Below are 17,349 nucleotides of genomic sequence, written 5' to 3' on the forward strand. Positions count from 1 at the left end.
CGATGGCGACGATTTACTGAACCAACGAGTTTTGGCAATATGGGTATCACACCTCATGGTTTTCAATACCGGCCATTTCGAAAAAAGGTGGCCACAATCTGGAGAGACCGCTACCTCACGATTGTTCCGAATAGGGGACAAAGATCGAACCATACAGATATCATGGCTTTTGATACGGAGCATAAAGAGAAATTGAGCGAATATATAAATCCAATTATGTTTTGATTTTATCTGACGCATAATTCAACAAAAAGGCTTAATTTTAAAAGCTTTTCTGGTAAGTTCTTTGTCATACTGGTCATGTGTAACATAACCACCTGCACCTTTTTTTTTGCAAAAAAAAAGTTTTTGCGGTGCCTTACATTGGAATTTCATAAAAAAATCTAAATACTTTTAATCCAGCCCAAATATGCTAAATATGATTATAAATCTAGAGTTTTTTTTGAAAAGGTCCAATAAACCAAATTTCCAGTTTTTGCTTTTTGGGTGTTTTTGAAACCGCCTTGAGTCAGGGGTGTTAAAAACACCCAAAAAGCAAAAATTCAAAATTTTATTTATTGGACCTTTTTTTAAAAAAATCCAGAAATGTGGAAAATTTGTTTTAGATTGTTATAAGTTGATTTTACTTTTATTTTCATTAAAATTTAAAAAAAATATTTTTTGCCCCCAGATTTTTCGGACTATTTTTGAAAATTGATAAACTTTTGCAACTCAACTGTAAAACATTTTGGAACATTTCATTTTCAGGGAAATTTAATGTACTTTTCGAATCTACATCAACCCAGAAGTTTTACAAAGTTGTAGAACAGACAATTACAACAAAATTGGATGAGTGTGGTATTTCGGATTGTTGCTAAAAATGCTCGATTCAAATCAAATGTTTTAGTATATTCCAATGCTTTTTTCTTCAAATGTTTTATTTATGTACAAACTTGTTCTTTTTAGTGGCTTACAAATTACCAATTGATAGAAACTACTGATTTTTTCTTCTCTCATGTTTGATGAATCAACTCTTCAAGTTATTTTGCGTGTTTTGTTCTCTATGGACAGTACCTTTATTCCTGTCCAACAATTGTTCGCGAATAATGCGTTAGTAAAATGTTTTGCTTTTCCTCCTTTCAATGTTGATATTATTTTGTTCATAATTTTTCATGGTAGATTTTTCTTTTTTTGGATGTGTTGATTTACTATTTACGTTATGTTAGTTGGCGGATTGTTCGGCTATATCGTTTATTTCCTCTTTTTGCTGCCAGATGTGTATCCTAATGATTCTAATGGTACTTTCAAACCAAATGTATGTTTCAGGATTGAGATCGCTCTCCGTGAACACCCTGTTCACGCGTCCAATAGTAGTTGGGTTGTTTTTCTTTAATGATAGATGTTCAACTTGATCAGTTAGTCAATGTTTTTTCTTCTTCACATATGTACAAATATGGCGAGTGTTGTGTTCCAATGTGGGACTGGTTTGCCCATGTCAGCGAATGCTTTAATCAAGTGAAAACCAAAGGATGAAAGTAGGTTTGCGTTTTTTCTTCTGTTTGGCGCGAACAACTAATTGATTGTGACTCTTTTTTTTCGGTGAGCACTTTTTAAGTGACTCAATTTGGATTTGATTTTTGTTGGCGATTTATACTCGCTGAAATTTCTTGATTTGTTTTAGTTTTTTTTTAGAGAAATCAGAATTTAAACCATGGAACGCCATTTGGATTGCTCGCTCTAAACGTTGATCTCTATGATGGAACATAAATGCGAACGAAAGAAAGATTAAACTTTGACTTGATTAAAATTAATAAGGCTCTCAGCACACTTATAAGTAGACTCCCAACCGTGGGAGTCATCGGAAAATTGTAACATGCTATATCCTACTCACCATCGATTCCCGGGATCAAATCCCGTATGCGTGGTTTTGCATTTTATAAAGAACTATATTTCCAGTAGAGTTATTGCGCTTGAATTACTTCTAACGAGCTTTCTCCCGTAATGCTGAAGGTACTATAGCCTCGTTCGGAACAGAAACCTAACATAGTATCCTATAATATTATTATTATCCTCCTATAATATTTCGTGGGAAATTATCCGATTCTTCCGCGCCGCAATGAATGAACGATTAACAATTGAAGCTAATATGGCTGAACTGTGGGACGTTGTTACATACTACAATTGATTTCTTCTGGCTTCTGGGGTAATATAACTGCACTAATCTATCGTGGATTTCTTCTAAAGGGGTCCGAATCGAATCGAGTTTTGGCCAATCCATCACTAGCTAGTTCTACTCATAGTTTGCTTCGCGAAATGTGGTCTATTCTAGAGTTCTCTTTTCCAAATGTTTAGGGGTGATTTTACGCCCTAGTTCAATGATACGAGTCGGGTTGTTATACGTTTTAGGTACGAGTTTGATTAGTTTTGCAAAAATAGAATGAGGAAATTCAACAAAATATAGAGAGCCAAACGGACATCGTTGAAGGTGGTTGAAGCAGAAATTCGCCTGAAGGTAGTCAATGTTAAAGCCGATTGCAACAGAGATGGCACGGTTTTGTGAAATGATAACGAATTTTTTTGACTCATAATTTTAACATAGACTAATGATTTTAATGTTTTCAAATAAAATGCCATAAATAATTTGAATCGCTGATTGTATCCCAATCCCAAAATAATAGAGGGATTTACCTAATAATTGACAACCTAAATTCAAAGTAACGGATTGTTGTGTAATGTGATTACCTAAATTTGAGTTTGTTTTTGACTGGAAACTGCAATATCGTCATCTGGGGTGAATTGGTACAGCTGTTTCCCTGGTTAGAGAGCGTTCTATTATTACGTAACGCAAAATTTGTGATTTTTGACCTCCCTCCACCCCTCCCCTTCGTAACAGATGGGCGATCCCCCCAACCCCCCTGTAACGCTTATAACGCAAGGTCTTTTTTCAACTTTTTATGAAATCTTATATGAAAATTGTACGTTACCTAACGCATTTTCAGCTTTCCGTAGGGTATGTAATATAAGAACGCTCCTTTACTGCCCAATTTTTGGATATTTTTGATTGGTTTTGGATATAACAGGCACAGATTTTCAGAAATAGTGTACGGATTTCCACATTTCAAGCTTTTGAGTGCTCTTACCCGGGCAGACGGTAATAACAAAATTCATGCCATTTCAATAACAAATACTGTTAAAATAACAAAAAATGTTATGGAATATTCTTGTAAAATCCATTTTCGCATAACAGTATAATAACAGTTTATGTTATCATAACACAAAAATTTATTGGTCTGATATTGGTCAACCATTGTGAGAAAATCTCATGTTTTTTCATGAAATGTTATAAACAAATATCGTTTTTGAGCGAGCAAAATAAAAAAATTCCAAAATATATTCCTTCCCGTTTGTAATCATAGTAGCCAATGTTTATGCTAAAAACGCTTATATACCAAGAATTTTGAAAATTCGTCACTTTTTGTTCACTAAAATGCAAATATCTCGGCTTTGCGTGAACATAAATTGAATGTTAAAAAAGCAAAATGATTTCCGTAAAATTTCTTATAAGCTGAGTGCATTAGTTTTGGTTGCAAAAATGTTTGGCTCGTTTTGGGGAGTGATTTTTGAAATTTTTTGGCTAAAAAATACATTTTTGCCTTCCTCACTTCACTGAGGCAAGGCTATAAAATCACTCGAAAAATGAACTTCTTAAATACGCCTCCCCGATATATAGCTTCACGTATACCTATCGACTCAGAATCAAATTCTGAACAAATGTCTGTGGGGATGTGTGTAGACACGATTTTTTTTCCACACGATTATCTCAGAACTGGCTGAACCGATTTTGGCCGGATCCGCCTTATTCTGTTCGTTTTGGGGTCCCCTAAGACCCTATTAAATTTTATTCTGTTTAGTTAAGTATTTAAAAAGTTATGCCAAGAAAAAGATTTTTGTAGATACAAAAAAGGGTGATTTTTTGCCTAACCTCAAAAGGCCGGGTCTTTTTGTTTACGTGCGAGAGTCGCGCCAGATGCGAAACGCCCGGTTGCCACATTGCTTCAAATGAGAGTTTGCATGTTTTCTGGAAAAGTCTGTATCAGGTATAAATTTTTTTCATAACTATTTTCATTATTACATTGTAAATGTGAGGAAGGCACCACCCACCTAATGGTGGATTTAGCAACGTTTTTCTTCCTAAAACGCCCTGCCATGCCCAAACACAAGCTTTTATGGACTATGTCAGCAATTTGTTCAGGGGACATTAAACTATAACTTGAAGCCCAAGGCGACCAAATTTGAATGACTTTAGTATGATTGTTACTCACATTTCTGAAAAATCATCGAAAAATGCACTTTTTTCATTCAAGCTCCGCGCGCGAGTTGTAAACCATTTTTTGGAATTTTTTGTTGTATGAAAACATTGTTCCTGACATCCTAATCTATCATTCTAGGGGTGAGCACCAAAGATTTGACAATTGTTCATTTTTTTGGGACGGCCTAATGTGGAGACATTTTTCTATAACGAAAAATGTTATTCCCAAGTTGTTTTTGCTGTCAACAAATATCAAACCAATAACAACTTTTGTTATGACAACATAAACTATTATTCAACTCTTATGCAAAAATTGATTTAACAAGAAGAATCCATAACACATTCTGTTATTTTAACAGTATTTGTTATTGAAATTGCTCTTTTCAAATGTTGCTCTAGAATTATCAGTATGCTTTTCGCAGACCTTAAATTTTTAAGACCTAGTGGTTTATGCGCGGTCATAACTGTCAAATTGGCATAGCTATTTTTATTCTTAAAGTTCTTTTACGGGTACCGCGATTTCTCAAAAATATATGAACCAAATTAACTGAAATTTTGGGTGAAATCTCGCAAGAAATATCCCGTGTGCATTAAAGGCTGGTGCTGGATTTTGTAATTCCATTGCTAGTTTTTTTTTACAAAAAACTTCGTCTTAGGGCTCTATACGGGGTAGCAATCCAAAATTTCACGAAGTGAAATGAAAGGTCTGAAGATGAAACACCCTTTCCCATCTTTGGACGTGCTTTTCAAGTTTTCTTCTTGATGATGAGCTACTTTGATCGATGCTGTGATGAGATTAAGTTTTTGACAATTTGTCACCAAATTATAAAGTTTGGGCAAATGAAAATGTGTATTTTAATGCCCACTTAACAGATAATTAAAACATCAAATTTGAAGTTCAAACAAACATTTAGAAATTGATCGATTTACCAAACTAGAAAATCATAAACAAAAACTAAGCTACGCAGGAAACATTTTAGGTTTGAGTTGGCCATGAAAGCCTTATTAGGTTGTATGGAGCCATGCCCCAAACGTACAAAACACTCGAAATCCACATTTTCTGATCAAGCTCAAATGTTGATTTGTTGATACCAACAAAACGAGCAAAAATCTCGATTTTCGTCCAAATCGGACCACCCCTTTTTACTGACACCACTCGAAAGTTTCGACTATTATAGCTGAATCAAAGAAAATTGTCCAAAAACTGGGAAGAATATTATCGGCTATATAATCAATTATCTAACATTCAAAATTCGATATCTCGTGAACTAAAAATCACATGCCGACAAAATCAATCAAATCAAATGAATGCTTGCAGGAAAGCCTGTCAACCACCATTGCTTTGAAAAGGTATCCGCAAGAGGTCGGAAGTTAAGGTGTTGATTGACGACATCCGAACCATAACTGTTGAGGTTATCTGAAAATCAACATTTATTTTACATCCATTATAATTGTATGTTTGTAATTTGGACCATTAAAATTGCTGTTTGATACAATTTTGTTGCAAAATATTAATCAGAATCGGAATCAGAACAATTTTCGATAAATTTAAAATTTCCCGGGAATTCCCGGGAAATTTGCTGCAAATTTCCCGTTTCCCGGGAATGTTGCATCCCCGGGAAATTGGACGCTCTAGTTTGCACAGCTATTGAACAACTCAAATAAACTTTACCTTTTGCTATACCAAAATATGGGATCCGAAAAACTCCGTGCAATGATGTCACTCTTCATATGAAAGAAGCGACAGCTGGCCGAAGGGAATCAAGTCAGAGGACGTTTTGTCACACGTACATGCCCGACTAATATGCACCTTTTTTTTTAATTCCAACTCGGGACTCCGGCAATCAAATTCAACCAAATTTCGGGACAATACACAAAACGGTCAGCCAAACAACACGCGTTTATTATTGTTTACGTTGCGTGCGCTATTTTTTGTTTTTTCAAGGGCAAACATTGAAAAGCGTTTTTCTCGGAACGTCAAAAAGCAGCTTGCGACATAATTGTTCCTCCACTCAAATTGAAATTCAAAAACCTTCTCCTAAATGACGCTAAACCGCCTCATTTGTCACGTCACGTAATCAGGCGTAATTCAAACAAAAAGCCCCGCCACCGCGCGACGATCACTCAACGGCGATCGATTCGTCGTGTGTGTGCTTGCACAAACATTTACCACCGTGACGACAACGGTCCCGGTCGATCGTGTCAATGATGATCGGGTGTTTTCTATTGGAGAAGAATACCGCACCAAGATAGGGGGAAATAGGGTCGGTTTTTTTTTAGTTTGAGTTAGAAAAATTAGTTGATTTTGCTAAATTAACATTTCTTGGGTATTTTTAAAAGTTATATTTTTGAAATTTGCATAATTTAGCACTGAATAAAATCCTTAAAGGTAATTTATTCGAGAAAGCAACTTGATTTGCGTCATTCGACAGTTTTTTTCCCCTTTCTGCGCAAAGATCACGATAATTGATGGGATGGTGTGGAGTGAGCGGACTTTTTTTTCGGGAGGAAATTCCCGTGTCATCAAATCTGGGTCCACCGTAACCGTTTGGCTCTCACAGCGTAAAACAGAAGAAACTTAAAGTTAAAGGGAAGCGAAATAATAAAACAAACTAAAAAGTATGTGTGTTTTCCATCTGTATTTGTAAATTGTTTCTCGCCGTAACATTTAAAACGGTTAATTTAAAACAAAAATGTTTCCACTTCTGCTCGGATTTTGTGTTTTCCTCTCGGCTATTTACACCCGGGTGGTTTCGCGAAAACGAAAAGAAAAACTATCGTTAATCATAAATATGTGTGTAAGGTTTTCGTTTTCCTTTTGTTTTATTTTAGAACGTAAGGCGATTTAAAGATATAAAGATATAATAAAAATTAAATAAGTTAACTCTTAAAATAGAGTTATCCGATTTGTTTCACTTCTCGCGTTTGACTTTTTCTTAACACAAAAAAAAACTAATCTTTCCATTGTTTAGATGTTCTGAAACTGGCAGAATGCATTGTTTTTTGCAAGTAGCAATTAAACTTCCGATTTTTTTTCTTGCTCTCACTCGCTGAAGTTGTTAGAAGGGGGGAAGGGACTTTGTATTGTGTATTGGTTGCGCTTGCCGCGCCACATTAAAATATAAAAGTCTTAACTAATTAAAAAATCTTTTCTTCTTTTTATAAAACAAACATATTCACTTGTACTCGCGCTCACGCATTCTCGCTCTTTCTCTCTACATATGTGTATGTATTTCTCTCTCATTCTACACGCTACTTTCTCTTATCGATACTATTCACAAGTTTTCTGCACGTGCCTTACGATTATCACTAAGGATTCTGTTTTGCTTGCTGCTTACTCAACTAACGTTTTTGTCGCTTTTTTAACGCACTTGTTATTTCTCTTTCTTCTTTTTCACAAGGAAAAATTATAAACATACAAAAGAACAACGTTTTTCTGTGTGTTTCTGTGTTTTCGAATCTCGCCCTCGACGTTTTTTTTTTTCGCGAAGGCAAGACGCGCCAAAAAATGAGGTTTATCACGAAGAATCGATTACCGTTCTCCTGTGCCAAAAAAGTTTCATCCAAAGGGGCCAAACCCTTCAGGTTTTTGTTTGTGTGTTTTGTTGTTGTGTTAGAACCACTTAACCTATTTTGATTATGTACAACAATTGTTCCTGTTATTGTGTGTTTTCCCAAAAAACGGATCCGGTACAAAAAAAAGAAAGTATTCTCCTTCGCCATTTCTCTACCAAATAGTTTGTCAAGATCACTAAGAACCTACCTCTCTGACGAGATTCTCTTTCTGCTTCTTCTTAAAAATTAACAAAAAAAAAATCCTCAAGTTTGTCCAGCGGCCAAAACCCAACGCGCCTCCCCCTAGTCGAGTTCGCACCGAGTTCCAGCCTGGCCAAACTCCCAAACAACTGGATGCTGCGACTGCGGTGATGACGGCGGCGGCGGCTGCTGCTGCTGCGAAGCAGCTGCCACCATCGGAGGAACCCCTCGCGGACCGTAGTAGTAGTACCGGTAGGACGACGAGCTCACCAACCCGTCCTCGGCGTGGCCCGGCTGCGGCGGCGGAGGCCCCAACATGGCCACCCCCGATGATCCTCCCTGGTCATCACTACTGCCGTAGTAGTAGCTCTACGTTTCGCGCTCCTTTTTCACCTTGAGCTCCTCGCCCAGGATGGTGGCGATCTCGCCCTGCATGAACGCCCACGGTATCGTCGAGTTGGCCAGCGGGCACTTTTCGCCACTCGGGCAGTACACCTCGGCGCCGGAGCCCTGGGGAGGAAAAAAAACATTGCTTAGTTTTTTTTGAAATCGTTGATTTTTGCTTATTGCTCAGCGTTGAATGCTATGAGGTGCACAGAAAAAAAAGTGTAAAATTACACGGCACTGAATCGATGCTTTCAACGTAAGTAAGCTCAATTTAAAATTGAAAACTGATGTAAAGCGTTAAATCACACTTAAAGAGGGTTCATGTAAACTGAAATTAAACGTAATTCATGTTTGTCATGTAAATGACTATTAATCTGTTGCCAAATGACAACCTTTGAAATTTGAAAAACATGTAAATGATTATTCAATGTAAAAAATGCTCAATGTAAATGTTTAAGGCACATAACTTTCAATTAAAACATTGGCTGTTGCTGTCAATGACAGATCAACATAATCAACGATTGAGTGGAATGGTGCGGAATTGTTTTGTAGATAAATTGTTCAGTTTTGATGATTAAGGATGCTAGTGATAGTGTTTGTGTTGTTCGTACAGGTACAAACAATAATCGATTGCAAAAAGAATCGGGGTTTCAAAAGCTGGAAAAACTGGCTGACAAAATCAAAACAAAGCAATTTTAGCTGGAAGTAATAAAGTATTTCTGCTGTAAATAAAACATGACAAGCTGATTGGGAGACGATCGGTCCAGAGGATGTAAACAAACGTTGCGGATTGAGGAGCAGAAGCACAGCGGAAGTTTGCATCAGCAGGAGACTCAACAAGTTTTATCACTATCAATCCACAAGGTTTGTTGACATCCGTGCGGACGCGTCCAAACCTGAACATTTATCCCGAAGCGGTCTTTTCCGATGCAATCGGGTTTAGTTATCTGGCTGCGTCTCGGTTTGGCAGACTGTGGTAAGGTCTTACGGTTGAATTACAGCAGTACACCTGTGGGTACGTAAATTTCTATTAGATTGTAACTTACGAAATATCCTTTTTGTTATCCACAGCTGCAGTTTATCAAGCTTACAGTAGGAGCTTTCAGTCAGCAACCTTGACCTCTGGTGCGGCTGCAAGGACTTCCGTCGTAGTGGCCAATTTATCCTGAAAAGCATCCGCATCGGTCGCAGTATTTTGGTGATGCCTTCCGTTCCGTTCGCTGGAACAACCGGAACTGCTAGTTTTGCCGGTTCCATCTTAACTGCGTCTTCAGAAACGGAATCGGCGCTGCTCTTCTTGGTTTGTTCAGCACCTTTTTCATGGAGTTCATGATGATCCGGATGGCGAAGGAGGTCGAATCAATTTTCGACAAGAGCAAAAGCTTTCAGGGCCTGATGACAAAACCACTGGTCAAGGTGGACGACTTTGTTCTGCTTAAGTTCTACACGATTGCGTTCGCTGTTTGTGTTCCTCAGCTACGCCAAGTGGTGATACATGTACAAGGTGGTCAACTTCTCCGTTCCCAACGTGACCGTTCCGGCGGCGCCGGTCAAACCGATGCAAAAAAAAACGGAATAAGCATCACTCACTAGAAAAGCATACTAAGTCACAACAAATTTTCGGGAAAATCCTCACATTTACACGCTTATGATAGATACGGTAATTCATTCAGTGTTTACACGGTTTAACCTACAATTATAAGTAAAAAAAATGAATGCTTTTCTATAACCGTGCACGGATTTTTCTAATTCCCTTGCAACGTGTAGGAATGATTTGTTTTGATTTTGCCAGAGTTTGACAGAGCACTTTTCAGTTGGCCGCCTACCACCCACCCGCCTGCTGCGATTGCTTTTTTTTGTTTACGTGGGTGTCGGGTTTCTTTTTAATTTTTCCTGATGTTTAATTTTTGTCAGTACAAGTAGTTTTGCAACTGTCGAATTAATTATTCTTCTGCTTCTCCTGTCGCGCTTCACGGTAGTTTTTTGTGTGATTGTTGTTTGTGTCTGAAAATCCGGGTAATGAAGGAGCAAATCCGGACAAATGCGATCACGTTGTAACCGTTGTTAAGAGGAACCTGAGCCTCAAGTCGCATCTTATCAGCAGTGGTATCTGTGGGGGAGTTCCAAATCAGCGTGGGCAAAAACATTCTGGAGTCAGAATCGGCTGGCTGGCTGTTTTGGTGTTGCTGTCGCTACCAGGTTTCACCGCGGCTCAGCTGGTAACCTCAAATGTTCTGTAAATCCTGCCTCAACAGTCAACCGTCGCCATCTGGACGTATTATATTCAATCCGTTTCATTTGAAACCGGCTATAGTCGCGTTCCGGCGAACGGCCAACGTGTACGTGGCTGATAACTCTGCTGCTCGAGGCTGTGGTCTAGGGAAAAGCTGGAGTTATTGATAACGGTAAGATCCTCCAAGGAGATGCTGTTTAAGTTGTAAACATTGTTTTTTTTTTCACGCAGCACAGCGCTGAAGCTTCCAAAACCGCAACGAATCATCTGGATTAAGATCAGACGACTAGGTCGTGTCGATCTACTGCTGGACGCCGTAACTTGGTCTGCCATTTAGTTGCTATTGTCAGGTCATCCGACGTTACATGGCGGCTCCGAAGTGTTGCACTCTGTTATGCTCGTTGCTTGTAAGTTGAATTAAACTCTTTCCATTGCTTGAGTCAACAATTTGTTCTTTTTCCCAAGCAGCTCGCCCACGACGCCGATCCATTTGTCGGGGACCTCAAATACTTGCAGCAATGACTACACTACTCAGTTGGTTTTAGTTCCACAGGTGATTATAGTAGTATTTACTAAATTAAATACAATTTCGGAAATAATAATGTCTTTAGTTGCAGCTCTCGGTTTGATGTTGACAATAGTCCAAGGTTCTGATTCAAGCAAAGCCGGTGGGATTGCATGCTTCAGCTGGTCATCTGTGACCGCCTCTCGCACAAGTCTGTAATTGAGCATTTCATTGACCACCTGAGTGCAAACAGATCATGATGGACATCCTCGCCCAAATGGGGTACGCACATCTGCAACAGGTGGACGTGTCGGCTGAAGGCTTTCGTATCAACTTAATTCCAACATTGTTTTCATAAATGTAAGCAATCAATGTTATTTATTTCTTTTAAAATCCCGCAGAGCTAAAATCACAATCTACATTCTCAGTGAGCCAGCACGTTTCGTGTTATTTCATATCGCCTGTTGAATTTTAAATCTGATACTTATTTTCTTGCTATCAGCTCATAGTAGTTTGGAATGATTTACTTTTGTGTCTTGAAAGGATAACAAAAGTTCACTGTTTCAACCAACGTTGAGCTTCTGAAGCATTTGAAATTTACATCAGATTCAAAATTCAACGGGGTAAAAAATTTAGGATTCGGTAAAATTACATCGATTTCATCGGAAAATTACACGTTTCGGAAGCGAAGTTTGTTCGGCAAGTTTACGTCGGATGGCATTTAAATTTACAATGAATTTGATGTAAATTAGCATCATTAATGACGTGCACTTTTGGTACATCATAAATGATGTAAATTTACCCGATTTTTTTTTTCTGTGTGGGACTGGCCAGGTTATTGTTTGAGGTGATAACATCAATAACCAATTTTGATATTAAGATGGTTGGCAATTAGATTTTTGTATGGCAGGTCATAAAAACAGAATGAAAAATCTTGAAAATAACATGAGAATAACTAGCTTTGACATTGCAATATAACAAATCAATTACATAAATGTTATTCATTTGTTATTTGAAATTGACTCTTTGTTTGCTATTTACAGTAACTTTTTTTTTGGTCTGATCAGACCAAAATATTAATGTAAAGAAGTACCTACATAATTAAAATAAAACAAAATATTTTTTTAAATTTTTTGTTTATATTTTTTTCCACCGGGAAACACCCGGAATATTATATTTGTAAATTCGACTTTAAAATATTCTCAAGTTACATGGTTTTGGATTTATTTTTGTTTAGTATCCCATTGAACCTTTTTTGCATACAATAAACACGGTATTCATCTTTATCATTACAAATTGTATGTCAATGCTAACATTGTAAAACATCTTTTTTTAATGTAAAATATTAGGTGGAATTTTAACAAATCTTGTTTTTATTTTCTTCAAGCTGTTGAAGTAGAGCGTCCAATTTCCCGTCCCGGGAAAAAATTTCCCGAGAATTCCCGGGATTTCCCGGAAAAAAATATTTCCCGTTTCCCGGGAAATTTGTAAATTTCCCGGGAATTCCCGAAATACAAGCAAAAGTATACATTTTCCTACCTTTTTGGCACCAATGTTTTGAAATTATACAAAAAATAATAATTGGAGAACCTGATTTGATTTTATTTATTTCCATCTACTGTTCATATTGAACTAATCAGATTGTCTGTAAATTTCATGTCAAGGTTTAATTCAGATAACATTTATTTCTGAAGCAATCACCACCAGGAATATTGTTTGCTTATATGTTGGACCACAAAACTTACGCTGTTATGGAATAAATATAAACTATTTTATTTTTGACAACCGTTTTAAATGGTTTTTTGTAATATCATTTGAAAATAAGATATTTACATCGTCCGGCCAAGATCAACATTGAGATTTGTTTGACTTTTTTTACCTTGAACAAGTTTGATGGAAATTGAACTGATATAATTAAATTTAAAAAAAAAGGTTTGTGTGAGAAGAATTTGTTTCTAAGTATTCGAGAAATAACAGATTGAAGTTATAAATTTGTGAAGCACGTGAGCTACCAAAGGCGTAAGAGGGTTATATATGAAAAAATATCGTAGAATTTCAACCACTTTTAATGCTCAAAATTATTTTAATCTAATTAATTTATTGGGCTGAATACCATATAACTAAAATCATATCATAAAACCATGAAAAACCATTAAAAAACAACTTCTTATCATATGAAATTTACCTACTAGCAACTAGGTATATTTCAAAAACTCGCTCCAAATATTTGAAAACTTTGAGTTGTGATTTCATGAAATAGTGTTTCAAGTTAAAAAGCGCTAGAAATTAGATTTTTAAGATAAATTCAATGATTATTTATTTATTCACAAGTTGAATTTTTAAGTTTTTTTTATTTTAACTTTATGGTCACTGAGACAAATTTAAAAGCAGTTTTATGGTTGTGGAGCATACATTTTCACTATCCAAACGCTTTGATTTCAAAAAATCCTTCTGAACAAAAATACTAATAATATTTTTCTTTAATTTGGGACGATTTGTAAGATTTAAAAATTAGAAAGTTTATACATTTTCTCAAAGTTGCATGACTTTTTACAAGCAGTCAAGCCATTAATTGATCCTCATACTCATTTTGACCATTAAAGTTGCTGTTCTATACAATTTCGTTGCAAAAGATTAATCAGAAACAGGATAAGAATAATTTTCGTTAAATTTCAAATTTCCCGGGAAATTTGTTGAAAATTTCCCGTTTCCCGGGAATGTTGTAACCCCGGGAAATTGGACGCTCTATGTTGAAGGCAAATTGTTTTGAAAAGTCAGTTATCTTAGAAAATTGCCATTTATTGATAATATTAATGAGAACAAATCCAAATATAGTTTTTTTAGTTATTAAGGTATAAGTATATCTTTTTACATTTAAAATGCTTGAAATATTTGGCATTTGAGATTTTCAGCAGTAAAATACCTGCCAAAACGTGTTGAGCATTGTGATTGTAATGTCATATAACATTTCATTAGTTTAATTTTCTGATCTTCCGAGTAAAAAAAACTTTATTTTATGATTTAAAAAAATCCTTTGAATGTCCACGCTTTACACAAAAAAGATTCTTTTGTATAGACAATTGTCCATGAAAGGAAGAGGGGGCATATGAGATTTACAAAAATGTGTCCACGTGGTATATGGATGGTCCCCAATGTCTTTGAGGCAATTTACAGGAACGGTTTACGATATCGAAATTAATGTAAAGTATTTTTTGGATTGCAAATTTGATTAACATTTACAAATAAAAATTTTATTGACTTTTTCCAATTTTTCGAAAAACTGGCAACACTGCAAAAAAAATGACCAGCTTGTGCCATAGCTCAAAAAATGTAATTTTTGTCATTGAAAACCAATAAATGAATAAGAATTCACAAAATTGTTTGTTTTGCGCAATTAACTTTTTAGTGTGAAAAGTCTTATTAAGGAAATGGGCATGTTTTTAGAGTGTAACAATTTTTTTTCTGCAAGGTTCTAACCAACACATTCAACTTTGCCCAAGACACCAAATCGATCAGAAAATGTATTCTCTTGATACAGATTTTTTTACAAAATGATTTATTTGGTAATAGAAAAAGTATACACAAAGTTTCGTCTAAATTAAAAACAATGCCCATTCTTGGGGGAATCTCTTCTCGATTTTAAGCGATCTTTTTTACAGAGAAGGAGAGTATTTATTTTTTGTGTATTTGTATTTATTTTTTACATCTTCTATACTCAAAATTGAAATTTTACAATTTAATGATTAAAACGAAATTGATCTTAAAAACGTTCTGATAGACTTTTGCTGCTCCCTAGTCATATTTTCCAAAATTCTTCAAAGCAACACGAAGTTTTATTGATTTTGAGTTTGGAAAATTTAAGGGCATGGAGATGGAAAATCTCAATATTTCGATACTTCTGTGCTCTTTTATGCTTTCTAGACAGGAAAACCACCAAGCTTAGTACAAGAGAGCACATAAGCATCGATTTATTGAAATTAGGTTGTTGGATTGAAAATTTGATGATTATTCAGAAGAAACTAACATTCCAAAAGAGCCAAAAATTCAATATTACGACCTTTTGAAATGTTAGTCTTGATTTAAAAAATGAAGCCAACCATACAAAAACTTGATCTTAGAATTTTTGAACATCCGTGCCCACTCCCCAAATTTGGGAAAATCTAGGTGACACCCCTTGGCTTGATTCTTTAAGCAAAATTAAGCATCCATTTTGAGCCATACAGTTAAGTTGAAATTTGCATGGAAATTGTTGAAAAAATGTTTGGAGCAAGGCAAACTTTTCGTTTTTTCAACCAGAAGTTGGTGTTGATTGTATGGAAATTTGGTCAAGAGAAAGATTCTAATGTGAAATTTAGAAAGAAAAAAACAAATGCGAAATTTAACGCTTCAAAATTTTGTCGGAGAGTGTAAAGCGATTCGAGTTGATCCTGAGATTTACTTTTCACCAACTTTGCCGTTCTACAACAACCGAAGCATTGACCGATTTGGCTCACAATTGGCACAAATGCTTAATTTTGCCTAAGGATTTTTCAAAATGAACCATATTATTCGCAATTCGCAATTCGCAATTTTCAGTGTAAGAACGGGCCTTGACCGATCTTATGCACTAGGTTCCCGACGAACACGCACTACACCTACATCTCACCCTTGCTCTGAGTCAGTACGAGCAGCACGCTAGAACACGCTTTGAGTGTTCGTGCCAGGCATGCACACCTTCTTTTCCGGTTACGCATTTTAACTCGGCCGGGGGTGGTACATTACGTTGGGTTTGATGTAAGTATAAGCGCCTAACCATTTAAAGTGTGCCTAACAACTTTCATTAAAGCAAAGACTGTTTTATTTTTAGTTTGAATTCAAAACTAATTGTTATTTACTGTGTATTGTTTTCTCCTGAAATCTTTCCTAGTGTTGAGTCGTGTTTATATGTTGGTATTTCTTTTGTCGCGGTGTTTTGTTACAATTTTTGGTCCTAAGCATTTTATAAAAGTTTTTCAAAAGTACAATAGTAATATTTGTGTTAATTCTTTGATCATTCAAAAATTGAGTAAGGGCTCGAACCTCATTTGGTTGAAGAAAAGGGTGAAGATTGAAAACAATGGACAGTGAAAGAAATATACTATGTAAAGAATCAATAGTAAAAGAAAGATAGTAATTTATTAAGTAGATAATGAAATTAACAATAGTTAATAACAAGAGGTAACAATGTGGTTAAGGTGTTAAGTGCAATTTATAGGGCAGATGAAAAATTATTCAAATAGATAAATAAAGATAAACAAAATTGACATCGCTGCCAAATTAAGGAAAAACAGACAGTTTGTTACAGCAGCATCAATTGGTAAAATAGAGTGGAAAAGCGTTGAGAAATAAGAGAATCAAATGAGTAAAATCGAAATCAAATGGAGTAAACAGAAGTTAACAGAAGCCGCGTTAGAAAATCAGTGAAACAAAATAAACAGAAGATAGGTGGTAGATGAAATAGAATGAAGAGAAACCCGTTGTGCGATGTTTCAGGTACATCCACAGCAGTTGACTCAACATACTGCGAATCAAAACAATACCGTCTACAATCACAAATTACATCCCTTTCCCACATTGTCGCGCCCTTTCTTTTAGCTGTCTCGACTTTGACCCGCGGTGGTCAAAGGTTTACGATCCGTTTCCACAGGCCACCAGCTAGGTCATCATGAAAACCAAGCCAACGTGGAGGTAAGAAAATAGGACACTTGCAAGGAACCAGAGCTATACTGTCTTGATCAAGAAATGATCTAACAGGACTACGGGCGTAGTCAGTGACGCTCCTTCCAGGATGTTCCTCGCCTGAGCGTCAACTGAAGAGGTATCATCAGAATCATTCGCACTTGGCCTGCAAAATGAACCATATTATTGAACCTAAAATCCATACTTTTTGGGAAAAAAGAGTGTAACTGTACTAAAGAATAATTTGTACTGGCTTATAAAATCTGTTCAGACCAGTTAGGATAAGGTAAAAAATATTTAAAAAAAACTAAATTTAAAGTTCAACTTTCAATATTGTTTATAAAAAGAATCACAAAGTTATTCTTTATTATATCGATTATGTTACTACCAAAAATTTGCATAATATCAATGAATCTTTGAAAAAAAAAATCCAAGAATTCAAAATATGCTAAATGTCTATAAGGGTCCTATCCTCAGCATTTC

The 17,349-nt window shown here is 36.0% G+C and overlaps 1 protein-coding gene and 1 long non-coding RNA gene across 4 annotated transcripts in view; one reads left to right on the top strand and one right to left on the bottom strand.

The window, feature by feature from the left end:
* Positions 1 to 6,910: 6,910 nt before the first annotated feature.
* LOC6051961 (interferon regulatory factor 2-binding protein-like B) overlaps positions 6,911 to 17,349 on the bottom strand; it is a 42,929-nt gene continuing 32,490 nt past the window's right edge. For all 3 annotated transcript variants that reach the window (XM_038258869.1, XM_038258868.1, XM_038258867.1), the window contains one exon: positions 6,911 to 8,554. In XM_038258869.1, the coding sequence (XP_038114797.1) occupies positions 8,414 to 8,554 (141 nt within the window). In that variant the 3' untranslated portion in view covers positions 6,911 to 8,413. The remainder of the gene's footprint in view (positions 8,555 to 17,349) is intronic.
* LOC119768628 lies at positions 10,413 to 11,339 on the top strand. Its single transcript, XR_005278113.1, has 4 exons — positions 10,413 to 10,836; positions 10,896 to 11,071; positions 11,133 to 11,217; positions 11,276 to 11,339. It is a non-coding gene; the product is annotated as an uncharacterized LOC119768628 (long non-coding RNA).

The sequence above is a fragment of the Culex quinquefasciatus genome, chromosome 3, assembly GCF_015732765.1.
Source record: "Culex quinquefasciatus strain JHB chromosome 3, VPISU_Cqui_1.0_pri_paternal, whole genome shotgun sequence".
Taxonomy (NCBI): Eukaryota; Metazoa; Arthropoda; class Insecta; order Diptera; family Culicidae; genus Culex; species Culex quinquefasciatus.